Source organism: Vicugna pacos, chromosome 33, assembly GCF_048564905.1.
Source record: "Vicugna pacos chromosome 33, VicPac4, whole genome shotgun sequence".
NCBI classification, from domain to species: Eukaryota; Metazoa; Chordata; class Mammalia; order Artiodactyla; family Camelidae; genus Vicugna; species Vicugna pacos.
Window position 1 is genome coordinate 11,006,001 of NC_133019.1, and position 23,089 is coordinate 11,029,089.

The window sequence follows — 23,089 nt, forward strand, 5'->3', positions numbered from 1 at the left end:
ATGACTGCCTTACTTCTAATCAGTGAATAAATCCCTATTTTACACTGATATAACGGAATCTGATCATGTCCTTTCTTTCTTAGCCTTTATCATTCTATCTTTACTAGGGCCTTTCTAGTTTTAGTTTCTACATGGAACTTCCTATCACCCTCCAGTCACTTCCGTTGCCATTTATTTGATTGTTAACAGTACCTCAATTCTCCTGCCCAAACTAAACTTTCCAATGCCAAGACTCCATTAGAAAAAAAGACAAGAAGAATATATTTCTAGTCACAGTACCAAAACAGGGTCCAATTCTTTTATTCTCCCCTCATTTTCTCCAAAGCTATCTGAGTAGAGCTCAGTTCTAAGATATAGACAGTAATACCATGGGCCTTGAAGCTGGATGTCTGGTCACAGATTCTGGTTCAATTTATTAGCTGTGTGATCTTCAGCAAATTCCTTAACCTCACTGTGCCTTGGTTTCTTCATCTGCTAAATGAGGATAAAGATAGTATCTATTCATGGGGTTTTATGAGTATGTATGAGTATAGGATTATATGAGTTAAAATAAGTAAAAGTACTTAGCATGGTTCTCTCTTACACAGTAAATGTTCAATAAATATTCATTATTATCAGTCCTTGTAGTTTGGATGTCATTAAGGACTCTATTGCTTTAGGATACAATTAATAATGGATTCTGCCAATTCTTAAACTGGAGACTTACCTTGGCACCGGCCAACTCCTTCATCATGAAGAGAGAATCATCAGCTCGTTCATCGTCATCATCATCATAATTTGGGGAGGGAGCTCCCTCTGCTCCTTGCCTCAACAGGCTGCCACTTCCTCTAGGATCAAAGGGATCAACCACAATGGGCTCAGTACCTTTAATTTCACATCGGCAGAAAGGACAGCCCTGGCCTTCTGATTCCTGCAAAAGGAAACAGGAGATGGTAACAGACACATCTGAAAGTACCTAAAATATTCGTCCACTAAAAATACATTTCCTAGAGATGAAAAAAGAAATCAAAAGTTTAGAACCTATCCCCACAAACCAAGCCACCCTTTAATCTGTAAAGGATATATAATCCCCAATTCTTCACTGTGATTACTCAGCTGAGAAAAAGCATGGTTTGGATCCATACCTGCCAGGACGTCAGACAGGATGTGCACATGAGGTGTCCGCAGGGCTCGATCTTTACATCTTTATCATTTTCAGCACATATTTTACACAGTTGGAATGTGGAGCCCATCTCACAGTATAATTCATATTGTTCCTTTGATTAAAAAGAAGAGATTATTCAGTCTATTGCAGATATTTGTTGAATGAATAAACAACTACAACCATAAATGCTAAAAATAGGAAGATCGAAGACGGTTACTTTTAATACTAATTTGCTTGCAGAGAAGTGTCACAACAGTAGTCATTTAAAACAGAAAGCAACTAGTCTTGGTCCTATTTCAAGCTGTATGGTTTAAAAAGAAACCACACACACGTAAATTTACTAATCTAGTTAATAGTTTAAGTGTTCCAATCACCTAATATAATTCTACCATCAGTTCTATAGAGTAATATACAAAAGCTTGGCACTAGTGATATGGTTATAACATAAAACAAAGCTCACCTGGGTCACTTTGATGTGGTCTTGGGGAGTTGGTTCACATAAGCCTGTCAGGTCAGGATTCTGATTCCGTCCATCAGGAAACAAATAGCTATTTAAAAAAAAAAAAAAAGAGTACCCAATCTTGGGGTTTTACTGAAGCCAATTTATCACTGTTTGCTAATAACAGACAAATATTATCTAGGAATTCTCTCATTCTAAAAGGGCAATTTTGCATAAGTATAAAGATAAATTTTACTAGTACTTCAAAAAACAATAAATGACACAGATCAGTGCCAAGAAGATACCCTTCAAACACTGACATTCTTTCTCCAGGGTATAATGCCACAGGTTCTATTTTTTAATCAAGGGGTTGACAAACTTTTTCTGTAAAGGGACAGATAGTACATATTTTAGGCTTTGCAAGTCATGTTAAGTCTGTGTCACATACTTTTCTTTGGTTGTTTTTTAAACGACACTTTAAACAGGAAAAACTATCTTAGATACAGACTGTACCGAAATAGCTAGTCTGTGGGCCACAGTTTACCAACCCTTATTTTAACCTGTGGATGGCCCCAAAGTATAATTTCTTAATTTAAACAGCATTTGCTTTTGATCAAAGACCTGAAATACCCTTGCTTACAGATTTAACACTGAAAGACACCGCTTTAAAAGAAATGTAGCAAGAAGCAAAGCCACCAAGATAAACTACCAGGAGGAAGTTTCTAGCATCAAACAGCTCTGACATTCGGGGAAGAGCCCCTCTCAGCTCCAGTGTTACTGTAGAACATGATGCGTAATGGAATTTTGCTAATCACTTTAAAACGCAAGTAGTTTTCTGATATCTGGTCCACTGTTAGTACTTTTAGTGCTTACCAACTGATAATCAATTTGAATTCCCAAAGGAATAGCAACTCCGGAATAAATAGGAACTTAGTCATAAATATCAGCATAGATTACAAAAGCCCAAAACCTGAAGAAATGCTGAACTAAAACAAAGTTAGGATGAAGGCAGATGAAGGCCACTGAGCCTGCTACCATTGGGAACATCTAATCATTCTAATGTTGGCCAGTTAAATAGCTGGTAACATGTTCTGCTAATTGGTATATTTAAAAATCTAATCATAGACTTGAAAATAAGTTAACATTGGGGAAAAAAAAAAAGAAAGGTAAAATTTACTAATGATAACAACCCAAGCAGTAGAGAAAAATAGTTTCACTCAAGGAATGCCTTTTAAATAAAAAACAAAAGTCTTACAGAACCTGAAGGTCCAGACAATGTAACCTGTTAATATATTTCCTGAATTTTAATCTGCAGAAGAAACCTGTAATAAAGTTATTAATGATGAAGCCTTATAGCCCTTAAGTTCCTAGACTCTAGCAAATGGTAAACAGTAGGTACTCACAAGCCTTCCCTGAAGCCATCAATCAGTGCTTGGAAGAGAGGTTTATTGTGAGGGATTGTCTGGAGAATGTTCCCATCAGCAGTGACGTAACCAATAGCCCACTGACCCAGACGAGTACAGCTCAGCCGGAAAATGTAACTGAGAACAGAGAGAAACACAACCTTTAACATATATGCTCATATTAGGGAGGAAGGCAAGACAGAGACAAAAATCAAAGGGACTGTCAATAATAGATTCTTCAATGACTCCAGACCAAAAGCAAACGACATATAAGCCCAATCCTTAAGTGGCTTGAAAGCATTTATCAAATCATAGGATCTGAATAAGTCAATTCCTCTGGTAAACAGACATCAATCCTACTGAAGAAACGTGGCCACTGGGGAACTAATAAAAGATCATGTTTCCTCTTCCAGCAAAGGTCACAGGAGAATAAAATTCAGCTGAATAAACCTCTGCTTCATGGCACTGACCTGCCAGGTTTGTGAATGAATTTCTGGAGCCGAGCTTTCACTTCATCATATGTCAGGAAAGCCATGTAACCAGGATGAGTTACAGCAAGACTGTTCCAATTCCTGAGCAAAGATGACCAGGGCTAAGGAAACAAGATGTCAATCAAATCACTGGACTCAAGACATACAACCAGGCTCAGGGCAATGAAAAACAAAAAAAGCAACCTCAGTTCTCAATTATAAATTCTCTATTTTCTGTTAAAAGCCTTCAATTCTATTGTCACTTTAAGGGAAGACAAAACAGGTTTGGGGAAAAAAAGAATTTTGAAAAGCTAAGAAGAAAATAACATATGCTTATAGGGAGATACTACTTAACTATACAGAGTGAAAGTCAGGAAATTTTTAAGCAGCTTTAACTAACAGTAGGGAGGTTAAACAACAACAAACAAAAACAGAGAAACAGAGCACGGCCTACATGTGTAAGAAGTTCCAAATAAAGGTTTGCGCAAGATGGCATATACACACATTATTTTTAGAAAAAGAAAGAAATCAGTTTTTTGTGAAGCACCAATACATCTCAATATTAACAGTTAAGAATTTCAATCAACAGGAGAGAAAATTGGAAACACACACAGAACTGATTAAATATACCCATTTTTAGGATGTTCTATAACTACTAAAATGATGCAAAGAAGAATATTTAATAACAAAGAGATTATAAATGTGAAGGGAAGAAAGCTGACTGTATAGTTATTATTTTTACAAATACATAAAAAATACAGAGTAGTTTTAACCTTTTTTGGGGCTATAGTTTCTAGATTGAATAAAAATACTCTTGTAACAGGCAAAATCCCAAATGTCATTTTTTAAAAAGCTTTCTCTTCAGAAAAGTAGCAATAACTAGTTTAGCCAACATTTTAGTATCCTACCTGAAAGAGCCGTGTAAAGATGTCAAATTCAAAAACTGAAATATAATCATTGCAGGTCAGATCAATAGTGGATTTCAGAGCCATGGCTTCCAGCCCAGAACTGATGGGATGCACTTCATGAAGGGCCTGTCTGAAGCTCTTCCAAGGGACTATTGTCCTGGGATGGGTTTGGGGGGTGGGAGAGATGGCAAAGAATGAGATAACAGAGAATTCCAGGCACTGCTATATTCACAGAAAAGAGAGTCCCATTAAGCTCTCAGTATCAATTTCAACTTTATTAAAGAAGTTGAACTATATTTTGGATTGAGAACAAAAAGTGAGTAAATGATGTATTTCTTAACTTTCTAATGAGTAAATCAATAACACAGACACCTACCTCTACATTTCCTTGGCAGAAAGCCACAAATTAATTCCCTTTCTCATCTATTCTGTCAGAGAAGCATGGGAAGAGATGAGATTATCCTTTTGTATCACAGATGAACCAGTGGCCAGATCTTCACTAACTGAAAGCTTGTGTTTAACTTTTTTTTTTTTTTTTTTTTGTGTTTAACTTTTAAAAGCACATAAAATATACTCTGTGTTCCTCTGAGGAACTCACACTATCAAGGACTAGACTGGAGGAAAACAGGCTTGAGGTACAGGAAGAACAGAGTCCTGATAGAGATGAGAAAGAAATTATTTAACATAAGAATGATCAAACCCCAGATATGGCTAGCAGGAGGTATTACTACAGGATTTCTATTTCTCGAGACCTTTAAAAAAAATAAAATCTCATTGCTTTTGAAAAGATTATGTATTTATGTATTTACTTGCCTGAAAATAAGAGATCAAGTGGCATTTTGAACTCTTTTCTAATGTAGTTTTTAAGTTAAAGGAACAAAGTTAAACTCATTCCCATCCTCTTCAACTAAGTTTAAAAAATCACTAATTATTCTGGATCTAATGTTTAAACATGATTTTTTTTGATGTGTATTATATAAACATTTATTAATATGGAAAACAGCTTTTAGTGAATATTACATTTCATGGTTTTGAGTCTCTATAAAACTCTATATATCTACTTATACATGTAATATATTTTAAGAATTTCAAGTTTCCTCTGTTTTATTATAATCTGTGATTTTTTTAAATTAACACAATGATTTTACCATTCCTCCTTACCTTTTAGTTTCTACCATAGACATTAAACTAACCCTTGCACAAGAAAATAAACTAATCCAATATTGTTCTACATTATTTTCTGAAAGATTCTTGTGGTTGAGTAATAAGCCAAGTTTCCGGGCATATCTGGTAATTTTGCACAGTATGTTCATTTTATTCCTAGTCATCAAGCTATGTTTCTACATCATTAAATTGCTTTAAACTATCCTTAAGACTATTTTGGTGGATAGATTAAAAGATTATTCCACTGAAAAGAAGCCTGTTATAATATTTCAAAGGATTTGGAGAGAAAAAGCATTAGCTGGCTTAATAAACATGATTTTTTTAAATAAAGCATTCAACAAATGTAAAATTAATATGTAGAAAATGTACAATTAATATGTAGTAAACTAACTTACTAGTGTACATCAATTACATTTCAATTAAGAAAGAAAAAAATAAAGAAAAGAAAAGGAAAGGAAAGGAAAGAAAGCATTTAAGAGACTCACATTAGGATCTGTATATTCAACTGAAAAATCTTATTCCTTTCTACCTTTTCAGGTCTTTGATCCAAAACTTCAGAGGATATTTAAAAACATTTATATTAATACTTAAACACATAAGCTTGACTCATACACCTGTCTATATAATTTAAAACTTCTGGATATCAAAAAGACAATATAACAAAGTAGAAAGATAAACCACAGACTAGGAGAAGATATCTGTAATGTTCAGTAGTTAACAAAGAATCAGTATCTTACAACAGGAAAAAGACAACTGAATAGGAAAACAGGCAAGTCAATAGGAATCGTGCTTGGTCACGAATGTGAAAAGCTGCTTAAGCTCCCTTGTCATCAGGAATATAAAGCAAAATATGATACCAACTCACACTGCCAGTATTAGCTGAACTGCAGAACTATTAGAAGTCATGTACTCTACCTATAGGAATATAAACTGGTACAACCACTTTGGAAAGCAATTAGGCAGTATCTGTCAAAGCGGAAGATGTAAAATCCCCTAACTTAACAATTCCACTCCTAGACATGTAACTATCGAGAAACTCTTGCATTTGAAGACAAATACAATTTTCTTAACTGCAGAACTGTTTGTGAGCAAGTAATTTTTAATGTAAACGTCCATTATCAGCATAATAGATGAGGATAGAGTATTCAATCACAGAGCATGAGTTTCAAAGGTCTATTTCTTTGGGAAAAAAATGATCAGAGCAAAAAAATATTAATATTTACCAAAGTCAGGAAATAAGTACACACATATTCATTACTTCTTCTGTTTTCCCATGTTTTAAATATTTCATCAGTAAAAACTAAACAAATACCCATAACACACGTTTCAGTACTTCATAGTTCGAATTCATTATTTTGAGACTTACTTTTCCCCAAAAGCTTTCCTCCAAAATTCTGCAGCATCAGCTTTAGTAATCCGAAACGTGTCTCCTTGAAAGAGTCCACCTGGAAAGATTCCTTTTAGCTCTGCCAGCATGTGGCTGAAGATCAGGGACAGTTTGGTTAGATTTCGCCTGCAAATGATCAGAAGTGCAATGATTCAATGAACACATAAAATTATTTTTATTTTAAATGTGCTGAATTCACCATACCAGGTGTGTAATTGTAATAGTAGAAAGATTGCTGCATTCACTAGATCCGCTCTGTTCCCTTCATTCAAAAAGATGTTACATGGTAAATAAGAAAAAAAAAAAAGAAATGGTAATCTATTCCCAGACTTTTAATCTTACATTAATCAGGTCAAATAACTGAGCATAAACTAATATGAATAAGTTTACTTTTTTAGGGTGACAGATAAGAGGACTCAACAAATAAGTGCAAGAACTTGTACAGTGTTATAACCAGTCACAAAAATGTTAGAAAAGCAAAATATTATTTCCTGCTTTGCCTAAACTAATCTGGATTTTTAAATTATCATGTAATGTACTCAAATTAAAAACAAATTTAAATCCTCAATAAAAAGGAGTATTTAAATATCCAGACGTAACAAATATTTTCACTGAATCAGATTTTAAACAGGCTTTCAAACTCTTTAAGGAACTTAAAACAACTTCTCTTCCTTTACCAAAAATGAAAGGCAAACATCCAAACCATGTAAAAATTTCTACATAAGTGCATGCAATACTATGTTTTAATAATTAGTTAACTTTATTCTAATAACCTTTGTTTAATGGATATGATTATCAAGTACCAATTTAACACACTACTTTTAGGTGTGTACTGCAACCAGATTATCTATTATCTTTAATGGTAATGTCACACAGAACAAGATACTGATGCCTTACATACTGCTATACACCAAACCAGCCACTATTACACTTGCTTATTTTCCCTTGCCTCAATAATTTGTATTTATGTATTCTTTTTTTTAAACATTGTTTTTATTTGTTTTGGTTTTGGGGGTTTGGGGGGGAAGGGGAATTAGGTTTATTTTTTACTTGTTTTTATTGGAGGTACTGGGGATTGAACCCAGGACCTCGTGCATGCTAATTAAGCATGTGCTCTACCACTGAGTCATACCCTCCCCCCTATATTTATGTATTCTTGTCATACAAGTGAACTATAAATTTTCAAGTCAGTTCATGATCAATTTTATTGCCTAAAAATTCTCTTTAACACAGATATATTTTTCTTTTTATATGCTATCCTGGAGGATCACCATTAGTCTCATCTTTGTCTTTCCTAGGAAAATGCTGCACAAAGTCTCTGCAGCTCTAACTTTCATGCAAAACACTCCTGAAAGTTTTCTCATCAGCTTTTCAACAAATCAGCCTCAATTTTTTGATATTTGTCTTCTCACACTTGTGTCAAGTTATTCTCTTTACAGTTTGCTACTTGTTTTCTGAAAGCACCTACAATGATAAAATTAATATTCTTTGAAAACAATCTAAAATAATTCATATGCTAAGCAGCTCAAGTGTAAGATAAAAATACAAGCACTTATTCAATCCCTAAACGCCAATAACCATTTTCCTCCCTGTACTTTGAGATCCTTCAATTATTGCCGGTCAGGATTTTTACTAAATCCTTTATCAAAGAGGAAACAAAATTAGTAACTATCAAGAATATATCACAGGGCACATCTGGGTTGTGGAGCGGTCGCTCACGGTCACTTCTGCAAAAGGGCTCCATGGCTTAGCATTCCCATCCCTGCCACCTGTGATCGTGTGCCAAGGCCTGCAAAGGGTCGCCACCCAGGTTTCCACCAGCCCACAAGCAAAAGCATGGCAGCCACCCCCTTCAGCAGCTCGCTCAGGGCCACCTGTGACCACTACTGGCGCCACCTGGGCTCCACTTCCAGTAACAGTTCCTGAGGGAGCGTGGAGCCATCTGGGGAAGACATCCCCCACCACCTGGTCTCCCCAAAGCCGCCCCAGGACTTGGTGGGCTAGCTTCTTTTTCGGGAAGTCCACTCTCCTATTCATGGCCACAGTGTTGGAGTCCCCAGAGCACTGGGAATTGCCCCAGACCTCCACCGGCACAATCACCTGGGACCTGGCTCGGGAAGCCATGTGGAAGTAGCAGGCTGGCAGCTAGCCTTTTGCAACACCAACTCTAGGTCCCTGGTCCTGAGTGGCCGCCACCAGCTGCCAGGCTTCCTTCCAAGGCTAGTAAGACCCACCCCCTTTCCCTTCCCTCCCCGAGACTAAGCAGGCTATAGTGAGCAGAAACAGTTGGGTTAATATAAAAACAGCAAAACACCAAAAAGGAAGTTGAGAACCCCACTCTTCACAACCCAAGCCACACTAGAGCCTTCCTGACACCTCATAACCCTTGCACCATAAGCCTTGCACCAAGTAGAAAATAAACTTCAAGCAGCCATGAAAGAAAGAAAGAAAGAGAGAAAAGAAAGAAAGGAAAGGAAAGGAAAGGAAAGGAAAGGAAAGGAAAGGAAAGGAAAGGAAAGGAAAGGAAAGGAAAGGAAAGGAAAGGAGGAAGGAAGGAAGGAAGGAAGGAAAGAAGGAAGAAAGAAAGAAAGAAAGAAAGGAAGGAAGGAAGAAAGAAAAGGACTATATATATCATAGATAACGCAACAGAAAATCTGCAAAGCACAAATCATTCCCAATGATTTTAATTTCAAGTCTTCCCCAGGACACCAAACTGCACAGTGGAACTAAACCTCAGTATTCACATAACATTTTGCCAAATGTTAATCCTTAAAGATAGCAAGGAGAGAGTCCATGATTCCCTTAAGATATGCTGGGTTGTTGAGAACCTACTATATGTAAAGAACTATGCTAAACAGTATAGCAGAACAATGTATGATATGATAGAAACATACATAATCACACTCCCGAGATTATGACAGAGCTCTTTTAGGAAGAAACAGTTTGTATCTTCTTTTTTTCCTGAAAATGTCTTTCTCTGGTTTCTCCAATACTGTCCTCCCTTGGTTCTCCTACTTGCTTTTTATTTTCCTTTTGGCTTTTCTTTCTTTTATCTTAATACGGCTATTTCCCAAGAATTTACTCTCCACTGTTTTCTTTTCTTTCTCCATGTACTCTCCTGACTCTCCCTGTGCCATCTTAAGGCTTCAAAAACTACTTTGCAGAAGATTCCCAAATCTTCAGCCTTGGTAGCTTTCCAACTGCCTACTACATCTCTCTATTCAAATGCTAGAACCTTAAAGCAATATGTTCAGAACTAAGCTAACCTCCCTTCTCAAACCTGCTCTTTCTTCATGTTCTCTATTTTCTGCATTTAATGACAACACTGTCTTCCTACAAGTTCAAAACCCTAGAGTCAGTCATCATAACTTCCATTTGCTTTGTTCTCCATATGTGACATCAATTTGCTGACCATGTACTGTTAATCCTACCTCTGAATTTACATTATTACTCTAATATACTCTTTGCTACCTGCACCTACTTACTCCATAATTCACATTGAGGTTTCTGTCTCCTCCTATGCACCTTCAATCATACCATGTATGTCCTGTTAAGGAGGGGGGAAAAAGCAATTTCCACAATACCAGTGGGACCAAATCCAAATTCAGCTTAGATTTTTATACTTTCCACTACTTGGATCTAACCTACCTTTATAACTAATTTCTTAGTTCTTCACTAGTAATATTCTAGCCAAACTGAATACTTCACTTTTTCTTATACATATTCTCCTTATTCACTTTCCCACTTCTGAGCCACTGCTTATTTGTTCCTTAGATTGAAAAAAGATCCAGCTTAAATGTCATTTCCTAAGAAGCCAGCTGGAAGCAATAAAATACCCTGAATATTTTCAGTGCAGTTCTCCTATGTCGTCTGAATCCATCTTCTACTATAGTTACCTGTGTAAACAAGGGCTAAATCCATTTCCGATGTATATTTATATCCCTTTGGGCACGTGGCATAATTTCTAACCTTTATTATACCTCCAGAAGATCATCTGAGTGCCTACTATTTGCTAGGCACTAGGGACGAATACAATGAACGAAACACAAGACCTGGATTTACAGCATCGACATTCCCATGGCAGAGTATCAGGTATGGGGAGAAAAGTGCTTTGAAGAAAAACAAACCTGAGTACAAGAAGAGAGTCATGTAAGGTTGCTGTTTTAGAGAAGATGGTCTTAGGGACTGGTGAGTGCTGATTTTAAGCCAGTTCTGAAGTGAAGACAGGAAGTGAGTCTTTGGAAGATGGGCCACATTGGCATCTTTGATTCTTCAAATAATTTTCCACTGAGAATCTACCAGATACCCAGCATTATGCTGGATCAGAGATAAAATATACATACCAAAATAATAATGGGCAAAAGCTTTTTTTAATTTGTGAAGAAAGCCGCAGAAAGGGGAAGGTTATTGACCACAAGGATGTAATGGCACTAGGTGCCTAAGAGCAGTTCAAAGTGCTGACTGAAATAGTTACTGAAAATCAATTTAAGATACTTTCCTACTCAAGGATGCATCCCCCAAAAAAGCCAGCTTACATTTCTTAAAATGTGCATCGTAAGCATCACACTTCTTAAAAGGAAATAAAGAATCTATAAAAGCCCATGGGTCAGAGCATTTTGTAGCTGGTCTGAGTTGAAATTTTGTTCAATAACATTTTAAGGCCTCAGGCTTATGGTTCAATGTCCCAGAGTATAGGGCAGAATTTAATCAGGAGAATCTGTCTAAACATGTAAACTTAGAACAATGAGGTATAATGGGTATTTGGGCTTATTACAAGCTAAGCAATACTTCTCAAAATTCTGTCAGGAGTTACTTCGATTCATACCATACGCTCTAACATTTCTCCAAAGATCCACAAAGGAACACAACTGTTCAATTTTTTCACAAATGCCTTGAAGGCAAAACTCTTCTTTCTTAACTTTGAGTGGTAGCAATACTTTAACTCAGTATTTGAAGGAGGTCATTCTTACCACTCTTAACCCTAACCATCTACATCTATATAGCTTCCAGCCTTCTCGTCCTCTCACAACTTCCTCATACTCACACACTAATTCAGTATGCAGTGTCCTTTTTTCAAAAGGTTCAAGACTGATGTGAGTTCTCTTCCCCCTACCTCAGGTCCTACTCTAAAAGCCAATGTACCTTTGTACCTCAAGTCTAAAGTAATGATATATATTTTTGTGTATAATTTCAGGTAATAAAGGATTAAAATTTTTATGTCACCAATAAAAAGGTATATTAATAATCAACAGAGCAATTATAGCTCCTTTCAAAAGTAGAAAGATAAATACAACCTGATAGAAACCAAAAATCTCCATTTCTTCAGATCAAGCAAGACAGTGTTGATAAGTAGCCTTTATATGAATATGAGATAGAAAGCTCCTCAAGTGCCAACCAGTACATTTCTTACTACACAAAATACTGAAAAACAAGCTGTCTTGTAACTCTTGGCCACAAAGTACTTTGCAGAGAAAGAGGAAATGGAAAAAACAACACATTATGGGGAGATACATTAACCCTCTATATTCAAATGTATTCATTAATGTTTGAGACAAGTACAGAGAGTAGTACCACTCTTTTGCTCCTTTTTGTTTTAATGAGAATACTCCATCCCTTAGAAGTAAAAAAAAAAAAAAAAAAAAGTTTCAAGAAGAAAAAAAGCTGAGAAGCAAAAATTGAAAGATTGAAATCTTCTAGAAAAAAATAAAATAATGACTTACAAAACATATTTCTAAAGATATTCTCACTTAAGGTTACATTTTTTTTTGAAACTCCATTTTGAAAGTCAGAGATAAATCCTATAACTGACAAGCATGCTCTGTTTACTCTTTCTTCAAAGGAGTACCTGAAAATAAATTTGATAATAGTCAAGATGACTAGAAATCTAAAATGTATTTCCTGATCTCCCATTAATTTTTTGTGTCCTGTGACAGTTATTTAACCTCTCTGGGCCTCCATTAACTCAGATGTAACATAAGAATCTGGAACCAATTTCTCTTAAAGGTATCCTTTCATTTATAAAAATGTATAAATGTATGCTATACCACTGATTTGAAACTGGAAAAGAAACCTTAACTGCAGCAATTTAATTTTATAATAGGATTGAAGGAAAAAAGACATGAGAGAAAGAAAGCTAGTGCTCATCCTTATAGGACTAGAAATTATGTCAAGAAATAATCATTTTAGAGAGCATATTTTACTTCTGCCTGCAAAGAATTCAAGTGAACTTATATCTTGTGGAATTTGAATGAAAGGTTAATTGTATGAACAATATAAGGGATAAACTAAAATACTGTTATCTACTCTAACACTAGGGAATTGCTAAATTCCAGAATGTGTAGTGAATTATTTTACCCAAAGAATTTTATAATTTCTGAAAAATACCATGCAAACATCAAAAATCATCTCAGCTATATGAAAATATTGTCATTTGTGAAAATGGTTCAAAGACTCAAAGAAGTTTCTTTGACTTTCAAAAAGAGAAGAAAGTGGGACGTTCCTTTTAAAAACAATAATTAAGTTAAATGAAGAATCTAGGTGATAGGTATATGATTATTATAAAATTCTTTCAGTTCTTCTGTATAACAAACATTGTATGTTTTTAATTATAAATAATAAAATATTTAGGGGAACCCCAGTCATCTATTTTAATAATATTCATGGGACCCAATGATCCTGTACTTCCTAGTGGGTAAATTTCAAAATGATTAACACTTTTAATACACTGATTGACGAACAAACTTCACAACATTATACAATAAGCTTCTAGACCCGTAAAATATTTCCCAAATGAGATCACAATATAACCCACTCTGCCATTCAGCCGTGGTATGGTCTATAAAACCTACATAGACGATGATAAATAATTGCACTGCTCAGTGGTGAAGGGATCATTGCTTCTAAGTATTTCATTTACCGGTACCATTTCTGTGATAACCTGTGCTGCTTTCTCTATTCATTAAACTCCAGAACCTTATATGCAAACACTAGAGTCATCCAAACAATGCTGAGTGAGAACATACTGAGATGACATTTATAACTCAAGAGCAGTATCCTCTGCTCACAGTAATCAGCTTTAAAAATAGATACAACTCAACTTCTTTCAAAAAGGCTTCACAGGAAGTCAGTGAAGTACTGTTTAATTCTTATCTGCTAAAGCTGCTTTAAAAAAAAATGGGAGTGCAAAGCAAAAAAATCACCTATTTAAAAAGTTTTAAGCCAAAACATCTAAAAATACCAATGACCTTTTTTACTAAACACACATGAAGTGTATTTGATACTATACTCATGGTGCTGCTTCTAAGACCCCAAGATTAAAGTAACAGATTGCAACATCATCATTTAGAGCATTTTCAGTTGTTACATAGAATTATAAAGCTAAAGAAACACTAATCTAATCCACCAGGTAAAAGGGAAGGCAGCAGTCCACATGAGAATCTCCAAGTTCCTCATATTTCTTTCAAATTAGTCTTAAAAGATAGACTCAATCTCCTTAATCCCCCTACACAAAAATCCTCAATGACTTCCCAATAACTACCAAAAAAAGTTCAAGTTGCTCAGCTTATAAATGAAAGCTCTCACAATACGGTCCTGATTCATCTTTCTAAATATACACTACTCAGTATTTCCCAAAACATTCTATACTTTCCAGGCCCCAGGCCTTTGGTGATGTTATATCAATAACATATGTCTTTCTCCTCTAACAGTTAACATTAAGAGCTTACTATATATCAGGTACTTTGCTAAACTACATGCATACCTCATTTAATTCTCATAACAATGCTTTGAAATAGAAAGTACTAATCCTATCTTACAAGGATGTCACTTAGGGACATCAAATAGCTTGCCCAAGGTCATAGAGCCAGTAAGTGGCACAGCAGGTCTGTCTGATTCAAGAGCCCAGGCCTGTTGGTATGATACACATTTCCTTTTCAACAACTATGGTTCCTGAAATCCTGCCCATTCAAAATCCATTTCAAATGCTGTCTTCTTGGTGTACATGCTGGGGGTCGGGAAGAGGTATTCTCAATCTTCACTTAGTATCTCTCAAACTCAGACACCCCTACATGCCCCACAACTTTTTGTTCATACTTTGTACCAGGCTCCATCATGTTCTACTTTATATTAGTTGTTTTATTCCCTAATTAAACGACAACTCCTTAAGGGCAGGGGCAGCGAAGGTGTCTTAAACACTTTATCCCCTGCAGTAGGGAGCACACGGCTTTGCACTTAATAGGTATTCAATAAATTTATAGAATTGGATTGAAAACTACTCCTTAATTTTTGAGTAAACTTTCTATTTGGTAATTTTAGATTTACAGAAAAGTTGCAAAGATGATACAAAGCATTCCCATATACTCCTCATTTGGTTCCAGTTTCCCTTAATAGTACCATCTTATATTTACCTTTGCCAGAAGCAAGAAACCAACATCACAGCACAGTGCTATTAACTAAACCCTAGACTTTATTCAGGTTTCACCAGTTTTTTCCATTAATGTCCTTATCTGTCCCAGGATACTACATTGTATTTATTCGGCATATCTCATTCGTCTCGTCTGGTCTGTAATAATAGTTTTCTACTGTTTCCTTGTTTCTTTATGAACTTAATACTGGTTAGGTATTTTGTAGAACGTGTCTCAATTTGTGTTTAGCTGGTGTTTTTCTCATGTTTTGACTGGGGTTATGAGTTTATGGAAACAATACCACAGAAGCAAAGTACCTTTCTCATCGTATCATACCGGGGGGAACACGAAGTCCACATGACATCACTGGTGATGTTAACCTTTACTACCTGGTTAAGGCAGTCAGTGTTTGCCATTCCTCCCTACTGTATAGTTACTATTGGAAAAGATTTATTTTTTCACAGATATATTCCTTCTTTCCTAACTCATGTAAAACAGATCACTTATACTAGAGTCAGTATTTTTAAACAATTAATGTGATATATTCTCATTAAAGCACATACTATAGAGTCATAATATTTATAACTTAATACCTTTGGTTTTTTGGGGTTGGAAAAAAATTGCTAAAAAAAACATTGTGAATATTTAGCGAATATTCATTAAGCTACATTAACTTACGGTGCTACCATTATTATTTCTTAAAGAGTGCAAGAATACAATCAGATTTCTCTATTTCAAAACAAACTTTGAATTTACTCAACCCAAGTTCTGAAAGACAATTATCTAAATTACGCAAACTGTAGCATTTGTCTGCAGTTAAAATATTAACCTTAAGAACTGACTGTTTCTCTGTATCAGTTCCTTAAAGAATATACATCAGTACCATAATGCAGAAGTCTCCAAAACTTCTCATACCCTTGCCCCAAGAAATGACAAAAACCAACAAGCACCTTTCAGAAGTTTCATCCCATGAACTTAAAAAATAAATTTTAAAGTACAAAGATACACAGACAAAACAAATTATACTAAGCTCTAATAGAATCTAATTAAATATGCAGAAAGTCTCTCTAAATATCATTAACTCCTGAGTATATGACACATCAGATATCCATTTCCATTTAAACATATGGTTTCTCTGAACAAATATAGAGCAGCCACTAAACTTTGCTATTCCCAAAACTTGGGAAAGAAGATGAAATTTTCTGTATCTATCTTAATCTTAGACTGTTTGGAGGGATTAAAACCAGAAAAATCTTCCTCACTGTCATTCTCTTCAATGTATTTTCCATGAAAACTAATGCTCATAAGTTCAAGATTCTGTGTCTCTGTACAACTCTGACATTCATATTTCAGTTATTTAGTTGGTAGTATTTAGTATTTAGTTAGTAGTATTTTACCAAATTTAACATGATTTTATTAAAAAGCTATACAATAAAGACAATATCAGATAACACAAGAAAGAAAGTCTTCCTGGATCTGACTACTTATCAAAGCAGACTCACATTTCGGCAGACTTCGGTAACTGCTAGAGTAAAGTAAAAACCAAGTGTCAACAACAGCATGGGTGGGAGAACTACTAGTTAAAACTAATATAATTTAAGAGGCTTCTTGGATGGTAGAGAACAGATGGAATTTCAAGTGAGCGGAGGGAAATATAGGATGGAAAGGGATTCTAGGCCAAAGGAATGACCAAAGCAAAGGCTCAGGAGAAGGTTCAGGGACTGGCAAATAGACTGACAAGGCCAGAATGCAGGATCATGGTAATACATGATAAAACTGGAAAACACAGGCAGGACTCAAAATGTAGAGATCTAACTACCAGGTTGAGAGATATTACAAATACAGCAGGAAGTCATTAAGGGTTTGGAACTGGGGAGCGACATCTAACCTGTTTTGAGGCCACAAATGACAGCGGTATGCAAGATGAAACAGAGAGGAAATGACAAAAGCAGCAAGCTCAGTCAGGATCGTACTGCAGCAGAAAGGCAATGGGAACCCGAACAAGGGCAGGAAAATAAGATAGATTTAGAGACACTGCAGAAGTAAGACCAAGAAGATGAGATGACTGAGCAGGAGTGAGATGATGAACCTGAAACTGAGCCTGAACAGCCAACAGTAGAGTCTTTAAAATTATACGTTAATAAAACTAATACTTCTAAAGGGTTTACTAAGGATCAGACATTTTATATATTTATTTAATTGATTTTCAATCACAATCCTCTTAGATTCGGCTATCACCTTCATTTTATAAAAAAACCTCAGCTGAAAGAAGTTAAACCAGGATTCAATCTCAGTAATTCATGTTTGTCATCACTACAAAATACTAACTCAGGGAACTCAGAAGAGGAAGTTGGTTTGCTCATGAAGAGGATATAGCCAATGTTCAGACATGTTGAGTGTGAGAGGTATGAAAGACAGCAATACAGCATGTCTAGTAGGAGGCCTGGGAAAGAGGCAGCAAGTAGAGAAACAGATTTGTGAATGTCTGTGTAAGATTGTTGACACCTGTCTGCTAATTCCCTCACACAGGATAATCAAAATGAAATGGAGTTTTTATCAAATCAACATGTTGTACACCTTAAACTTACATAATGCTGTAAGTCAATTATATCTCAATAAAATTGTTAAAAATTAAAAAGAAAAGGAAATTAAATTCTGAAGACAGAATGTCTCCCTGTGGGAGTAGATGGGACGGAGTCAGAAAAGAACAAGAGTGGTAGGCTTCTCTTCTAAAAACAAAACATACAAACAAACAAACAAAAGAAAAAAGAAAAAGAACAAATTCACATGAACGGTATTTGGAAACACTGGGAAATCAATATCCCAAGTGAGCTATATTCAGCCTTATAAGAAAATAATGCTAATTTTTACCATGAGGTAGAATTAATGCCATCTCTTTGAAATCTAATCTTTGTTTCTCAGTATCTTTTATACAGACTTGATGAAAACATATTTAGTTTCTAAGCTCTTCTTCACAGACTCTTGAATGCTAGGGGTTCTAAGTTCCATTTAGCAGCATTTATCATTATTTCCCAACAGGAAAACTTACATGGAACTTAAATATTAAAGGCACTATGAAAAAGGAAACATTTATTGTGTTTACTAAGTTCAGTAAAGTAGAACACATGTCATAAAATTTCAATTATTGTCAAAGGGGCAGAGGTATATTCATGAATGAGGAAAATAAAGCATAAGAATAAATAATAAATGGAGGGAAAAAATCACAAATATGTCTTGTCTGGAATATAAGAAATTTAAAAGCTTCGTAAGAGTACCAACTTACACTTGTGATGAATCAGTAAAAATCTTCAAAGGGCACAAACTTTAAATATAATAAAATCAGAGACACAACTAAAAATATAAAAGGTCATTTAGTAACAGAATATAATGAACTCTATTCCAGTAATTTTCACTGATTTATTCATTCCATAAATACCAAATGCTTACTACACGGCAAGCATCATTCTTAAACTTATAAATTTAGGGGAAACGGACTATACCAAATCCTAGGTAAACCAAAAACCGTTAAGAGTAGGTATCAAAATCCACTCCCCTCCCTCACACATATATAGTAACGCCTGAATGTGTGCACAGGCACACATATTAGACCACAATGGCAATAGTTGTTTTGCTATATATTCCCCCATAAAAGCTAACTCTTATTTCTACAAATTGTTCACAAAAACAGAAAGAGAACTTATTTTGATTATTTCCATAATCAAAGATCATGAGAAAAAAATTACATGCTAATTTCACTTATCAATATAGATTGAAAAATCCTAAATGATTATGAGATAGAATCCAGTGAAGCATTCAATTGAATAACTGACAATAATTGAATCCAGTGAAGTATGTGTGTATGTATGTATGTTCATATATATCTACAGATATATATATATATATATATATATATATATCACCCTTAGTATTTGCCCCAAAGAAATTAAAATATATGACCACACAAAAGCTTGTACATGAATGTTCATATTTGCTGTATTTGTAATAGCCAGAAACTGGAGACAACTAAAATGTACATCAAGTGAATGGATAAACAAATTGTGGTACAACCATAAAATAGAATTCTACTCAGCAAATAAAGGAATAAACTATTAATATGCAAAATATATATGATTATTTCACAGAGCCAATTACTTTTTATTTCCACCATAGTCCAGTTACCACCTTAGTCCAAAGCACCATAATCCCACTGGATTACTGCATTTGACTCCTGACTGGTCATCTCGTTCTTTCTGGATTGCTTGGCAATCACCTAACTAGGACCAGAGTCTCCTCCTGACATCTTCCCAAGGGCCTCCACAGTCTCTGGTTACCAGGCAGCTGGTTCTCAGCAACTCCTGTAAACAGATGCCACCCAAACTCTCACTCTTTACCTCAATTATCACATTCACCCCTATAAAAAGAGAGAGTAGAGTGCAGGGGTGGATTGGGGGAGGCTGAGCCCCACTCCTGGAGCCCTGTCTTATGACACCAACTGTGCCCAACTCAAGCAGTCCTCTCCACAGGACACCAAGAGAATAGGGAGTCTGTATAAAGGCTTATCCATCCACCTCTGAATTCCAGCCTGATGTTCACCTGGAGTCTACCGAAAGCCAGATTTCAAAAATATTTGCTGAATGAATACTTGCAAAAAGAATATTTCAATCATGACAATACTTTTTTAAAAAGTATAACATATACTTGACATAAAATTTATTACTTTAACCATTTTTAAGTGTGTACATATTTCTCTTAATATTTTTCTCCCTCCCATAATTCTTCAATGAATGTATATCTCTATTTAAAAAAATAAAATAAAACCAAATATTTAGCTCCTGCTTCCTGTAAACCAGGCATTATTCCTAGTGCTTTCTAAACATTAACTTATTTATTATAATGCTGACAACAATCCTATGAAAGCATTTTTAAATGAGACATCTGAGGCAAAGAGAAGTTAACTTGTCTAAGGTCATATAGACAGCAAATGGCAGCTCACACACTTAACATCTAACTCCACACTGCTTTAACCTCACTGCTCAATACTGCGTGTTTACTGACATATGTGTGCCATTGAGTGAAAAGTGTGCTATAAAGCAGTGCCTTAATCACTCACCTAATCTATACAACCTTAATCTAGTGAGAAAAATAGATAATATTCAGTCATATACAGGCCTAAAGAGCCCTTCACAAAGGTTCATGTCAAGAGGACTTAGCTCACTGTTAACAGAAATAATGATGAAAGATTTCCTTTCCTAAGTGGCTTTTTAATCATGTTCTTTGAAGTTAGAACAGAAAATAGGAGAAAAGGGATCTCTATAATCTGGTTCAACTTTACAAGGAAAATATTCAACCAACTATTTTAAACACAAATAATCTGATAAAATATCATAAAGGTACAAATGAAACAAGTTAAGAAATACTGACTCCAAATACTTAAGTTATATTTAGATATATTTTATTAGACACTAAGCTGGATGAGTGTCCTGCATGTGAAAGGAGTGGGGGAGGGTTTAAACAGAGAGGAAAGAAAAATGCTAACAAAAGTTTTTCATTCCATTTCTTTAACAGATTTAATACACTGGATTTAAACTTTCTGAAGAAAACGCATATATTTCAAGTTCAATACACAGGAAGTAAACGTAAAAAAAAAAGCTACCAGGATTCAAGTTCACAATGCTTCTAACATTTTCACACTACTAGTTATCTCTTAGCAAACATTTGCTGCTTTGTACACTACAGCCTGGCAAAAAAGACATTCTTGTAGCCAGCTTTTGAGCTTGTTCTTTAAGATGTTCTAATTTAAATGCAGTTGTAGACTTCACGAGTATTAACAGTTTTAGAGCAAGCCTTGGTTGGCACTATTAGAGCAAAGTGACTAGAAAAGGCTTTTGCACATTCTGCTTGACATTCATACTACCTCTCTATACTGCTCTGGTTTTATAAAAGTCATCACTGATTCTTTGAGGAGAAGCAAGGGAAGGTATCTTCATATTCCCTCTCTCTTTATTGGCATAATCAAGCCTATTTCCTATTAGAAGTATTTTGAGTGGAATTCCCTTGCTATGTGAATATCTAATCCTGTAGTAAAATACAGTATTGAATTTTTTTGTGTTCAAGACACGCCTAATAAAATGTTTTAACTTCTCCAAGTTTATGTAGTTTACCATTTCATATAATACTTGAAATATGGCCTCCAAGGGATCATTTCTGTAATGTGAAATGATACACACCATCATCATTCCTTTACATTCAAACAAAGAAAATCAAAGTAACTGGTAAACATTTAGGAAATTAGCTTTAAATGAAAAAAAAAAAAAGCCATGGCACTTACTACCTGCATATAATTGAGTTACTTATTCTAACTTTCTGAGCCTCAGTTTCTACATCTATAAAGTGAAAAAAAAAAATACATAAAGGCAAAGGCCACATTCATTTTGCTCAACATAAAAGAGAGTGCTCACATGAAAAAATGCTCAGTATCACTAATTATTAGGGAAATGCAAATCAAAACTATAATGAGGTATCACCTCACACCAGTCAGAATGGCCATCATTCAAAAGTCCACAAACGATAAATGCTGAGAGGGTGTGGAGAAAAGAGAACCCTCTTACACTGCTGATGGGAATGTAGTTTGGTGCAGCCACTATGGAAAACAGTATGGAGATTCCTCAAAAAACTAAAAATAGACTTACCATATGATCCAGCAATCCCACTCCTGGGCATATATCTGGAGGCACCTCTAATTTGAAAAGACACCTGCACCCCAATGTTCATAGCAGCCCTATATACAATAGCCAAGACATGGGAACAACCTAAATATCCACTGACAGATGACTGGATAAAGAAGTTGTGGTAAATTTATACAATGGAAAACTACTCAGCCATAAAAAAAGAATAAAATAATGCCATTTGCAGATACATGGATGAATCTGGAGATCATCATTCTAAGTGAAGTAAGCCAGAAAGAGAAAGAAAAATGCCATATGATATCACTCATATGTGGAATCTAAAAAAAGAAAACAGAAAAAAGAGGGCACTAATGAACTCATTTACAAAACAGAAACAGACTCCCAGACATATAAACAATCTTATGGTTACTAGGGGAGAGGGAGTGAGAAGGGATAAATTTGGGTGTTTGAGATTTGCAAATGTTAACCACTATATATAAAAATAAACAAATTTCTTCTGTATAGCACAGGATATAAATATCCTATAATAACCTTTAACGAAAAAGAATATGAAAACAAATATATGTGTATATATGCATGACTGGGACACTATCTGTCCACCAGAAATAGACACATTGTAACTGACTATACTTCAATTGAAAAAAAAAGAGAGAGAGAGAGAGCCCAATTAATATGTGTGGCAAGGCAGGGAGCAAGTGAAGACTAGACTATGTTTTGAACTTTTTAGGCACACAGCAAGCATGTGATAAAGATTAATGGCATCTGAATTTGGAAAAATCCCAAATTAAATTTTAGACTGAAACTCCTGCTTTCAGCCAAGATGGAATTGCAGGGACTGGATTTACCCTCCGTGAAAGAACTAAAAATATATGAAATAATGGTTTCCAAACGGTGGACATGAGGTAGCAGAGGCCCATAATCCCTAAGAGAGGGGAAACAAATAAGCTGAACCCTATGACTGGCTGAACTTACTGCCTGGAGTTTCCAGCCCCTCAGCACTGGGAGGGGGAACCTAGGCAGAACCTGACAGTCTCTTGAGTTGAGGAGACAAAACAGCAAGTCTGGAGAAACCATGGTAGTTGGGAG

General features: G+C 35.3%; 1 protein-coding gene across 2 annotated transcripts in view; it reads right to left on the minus strand.

Moving 5' to 3' along the window:
- The window catches only part of CBL (Cbl proto-oncogene), a 74,794-nt gene that overhangs the window by 26,515 nt on the left and 25,190 nt on the right, over positions 1-23,089 (minus strand). The window contains exons 1-8 of one of the 2 annotated variants that reach the window (XM_072954159.1): positions 18,189-18,279; positions 6,895-7,041; positions 4,365-4,521; positions 3,457-3,578; positions 2,987-3,124; positions 1,605-1,692; positions 1,125-1,256; positions 707-910 (exon numbers count right to left, since the gene is read on the minus strand). In XM_072954159.1, coding sequence (XP_072810260.1) covers positions 707-910; positions 1,125-1,256; positions 1,605-1,692; positions 2,987-3,124; positions 3,457-3,578; positions 4,365-4,521; positions 6,895-7,004 — 951 coding nt within the window. In that variant the 5' untranslated portion in view covers positions 7,005-7,041; positions 18,189-18,279. Of the gene's footprint in view, positions 1-706; positions 911-1,124; positions 1,257-1,604; positions 1,693-2,986; positions 3,125-3,456; positions 3,579-4,364; positions 4,522-6,894; positions 7,042-18,188; positions 18,280-23,089 lie in introns of those variants that run through there. The other variant, XM_072954158.1, reaches the window with a different exon arrangement.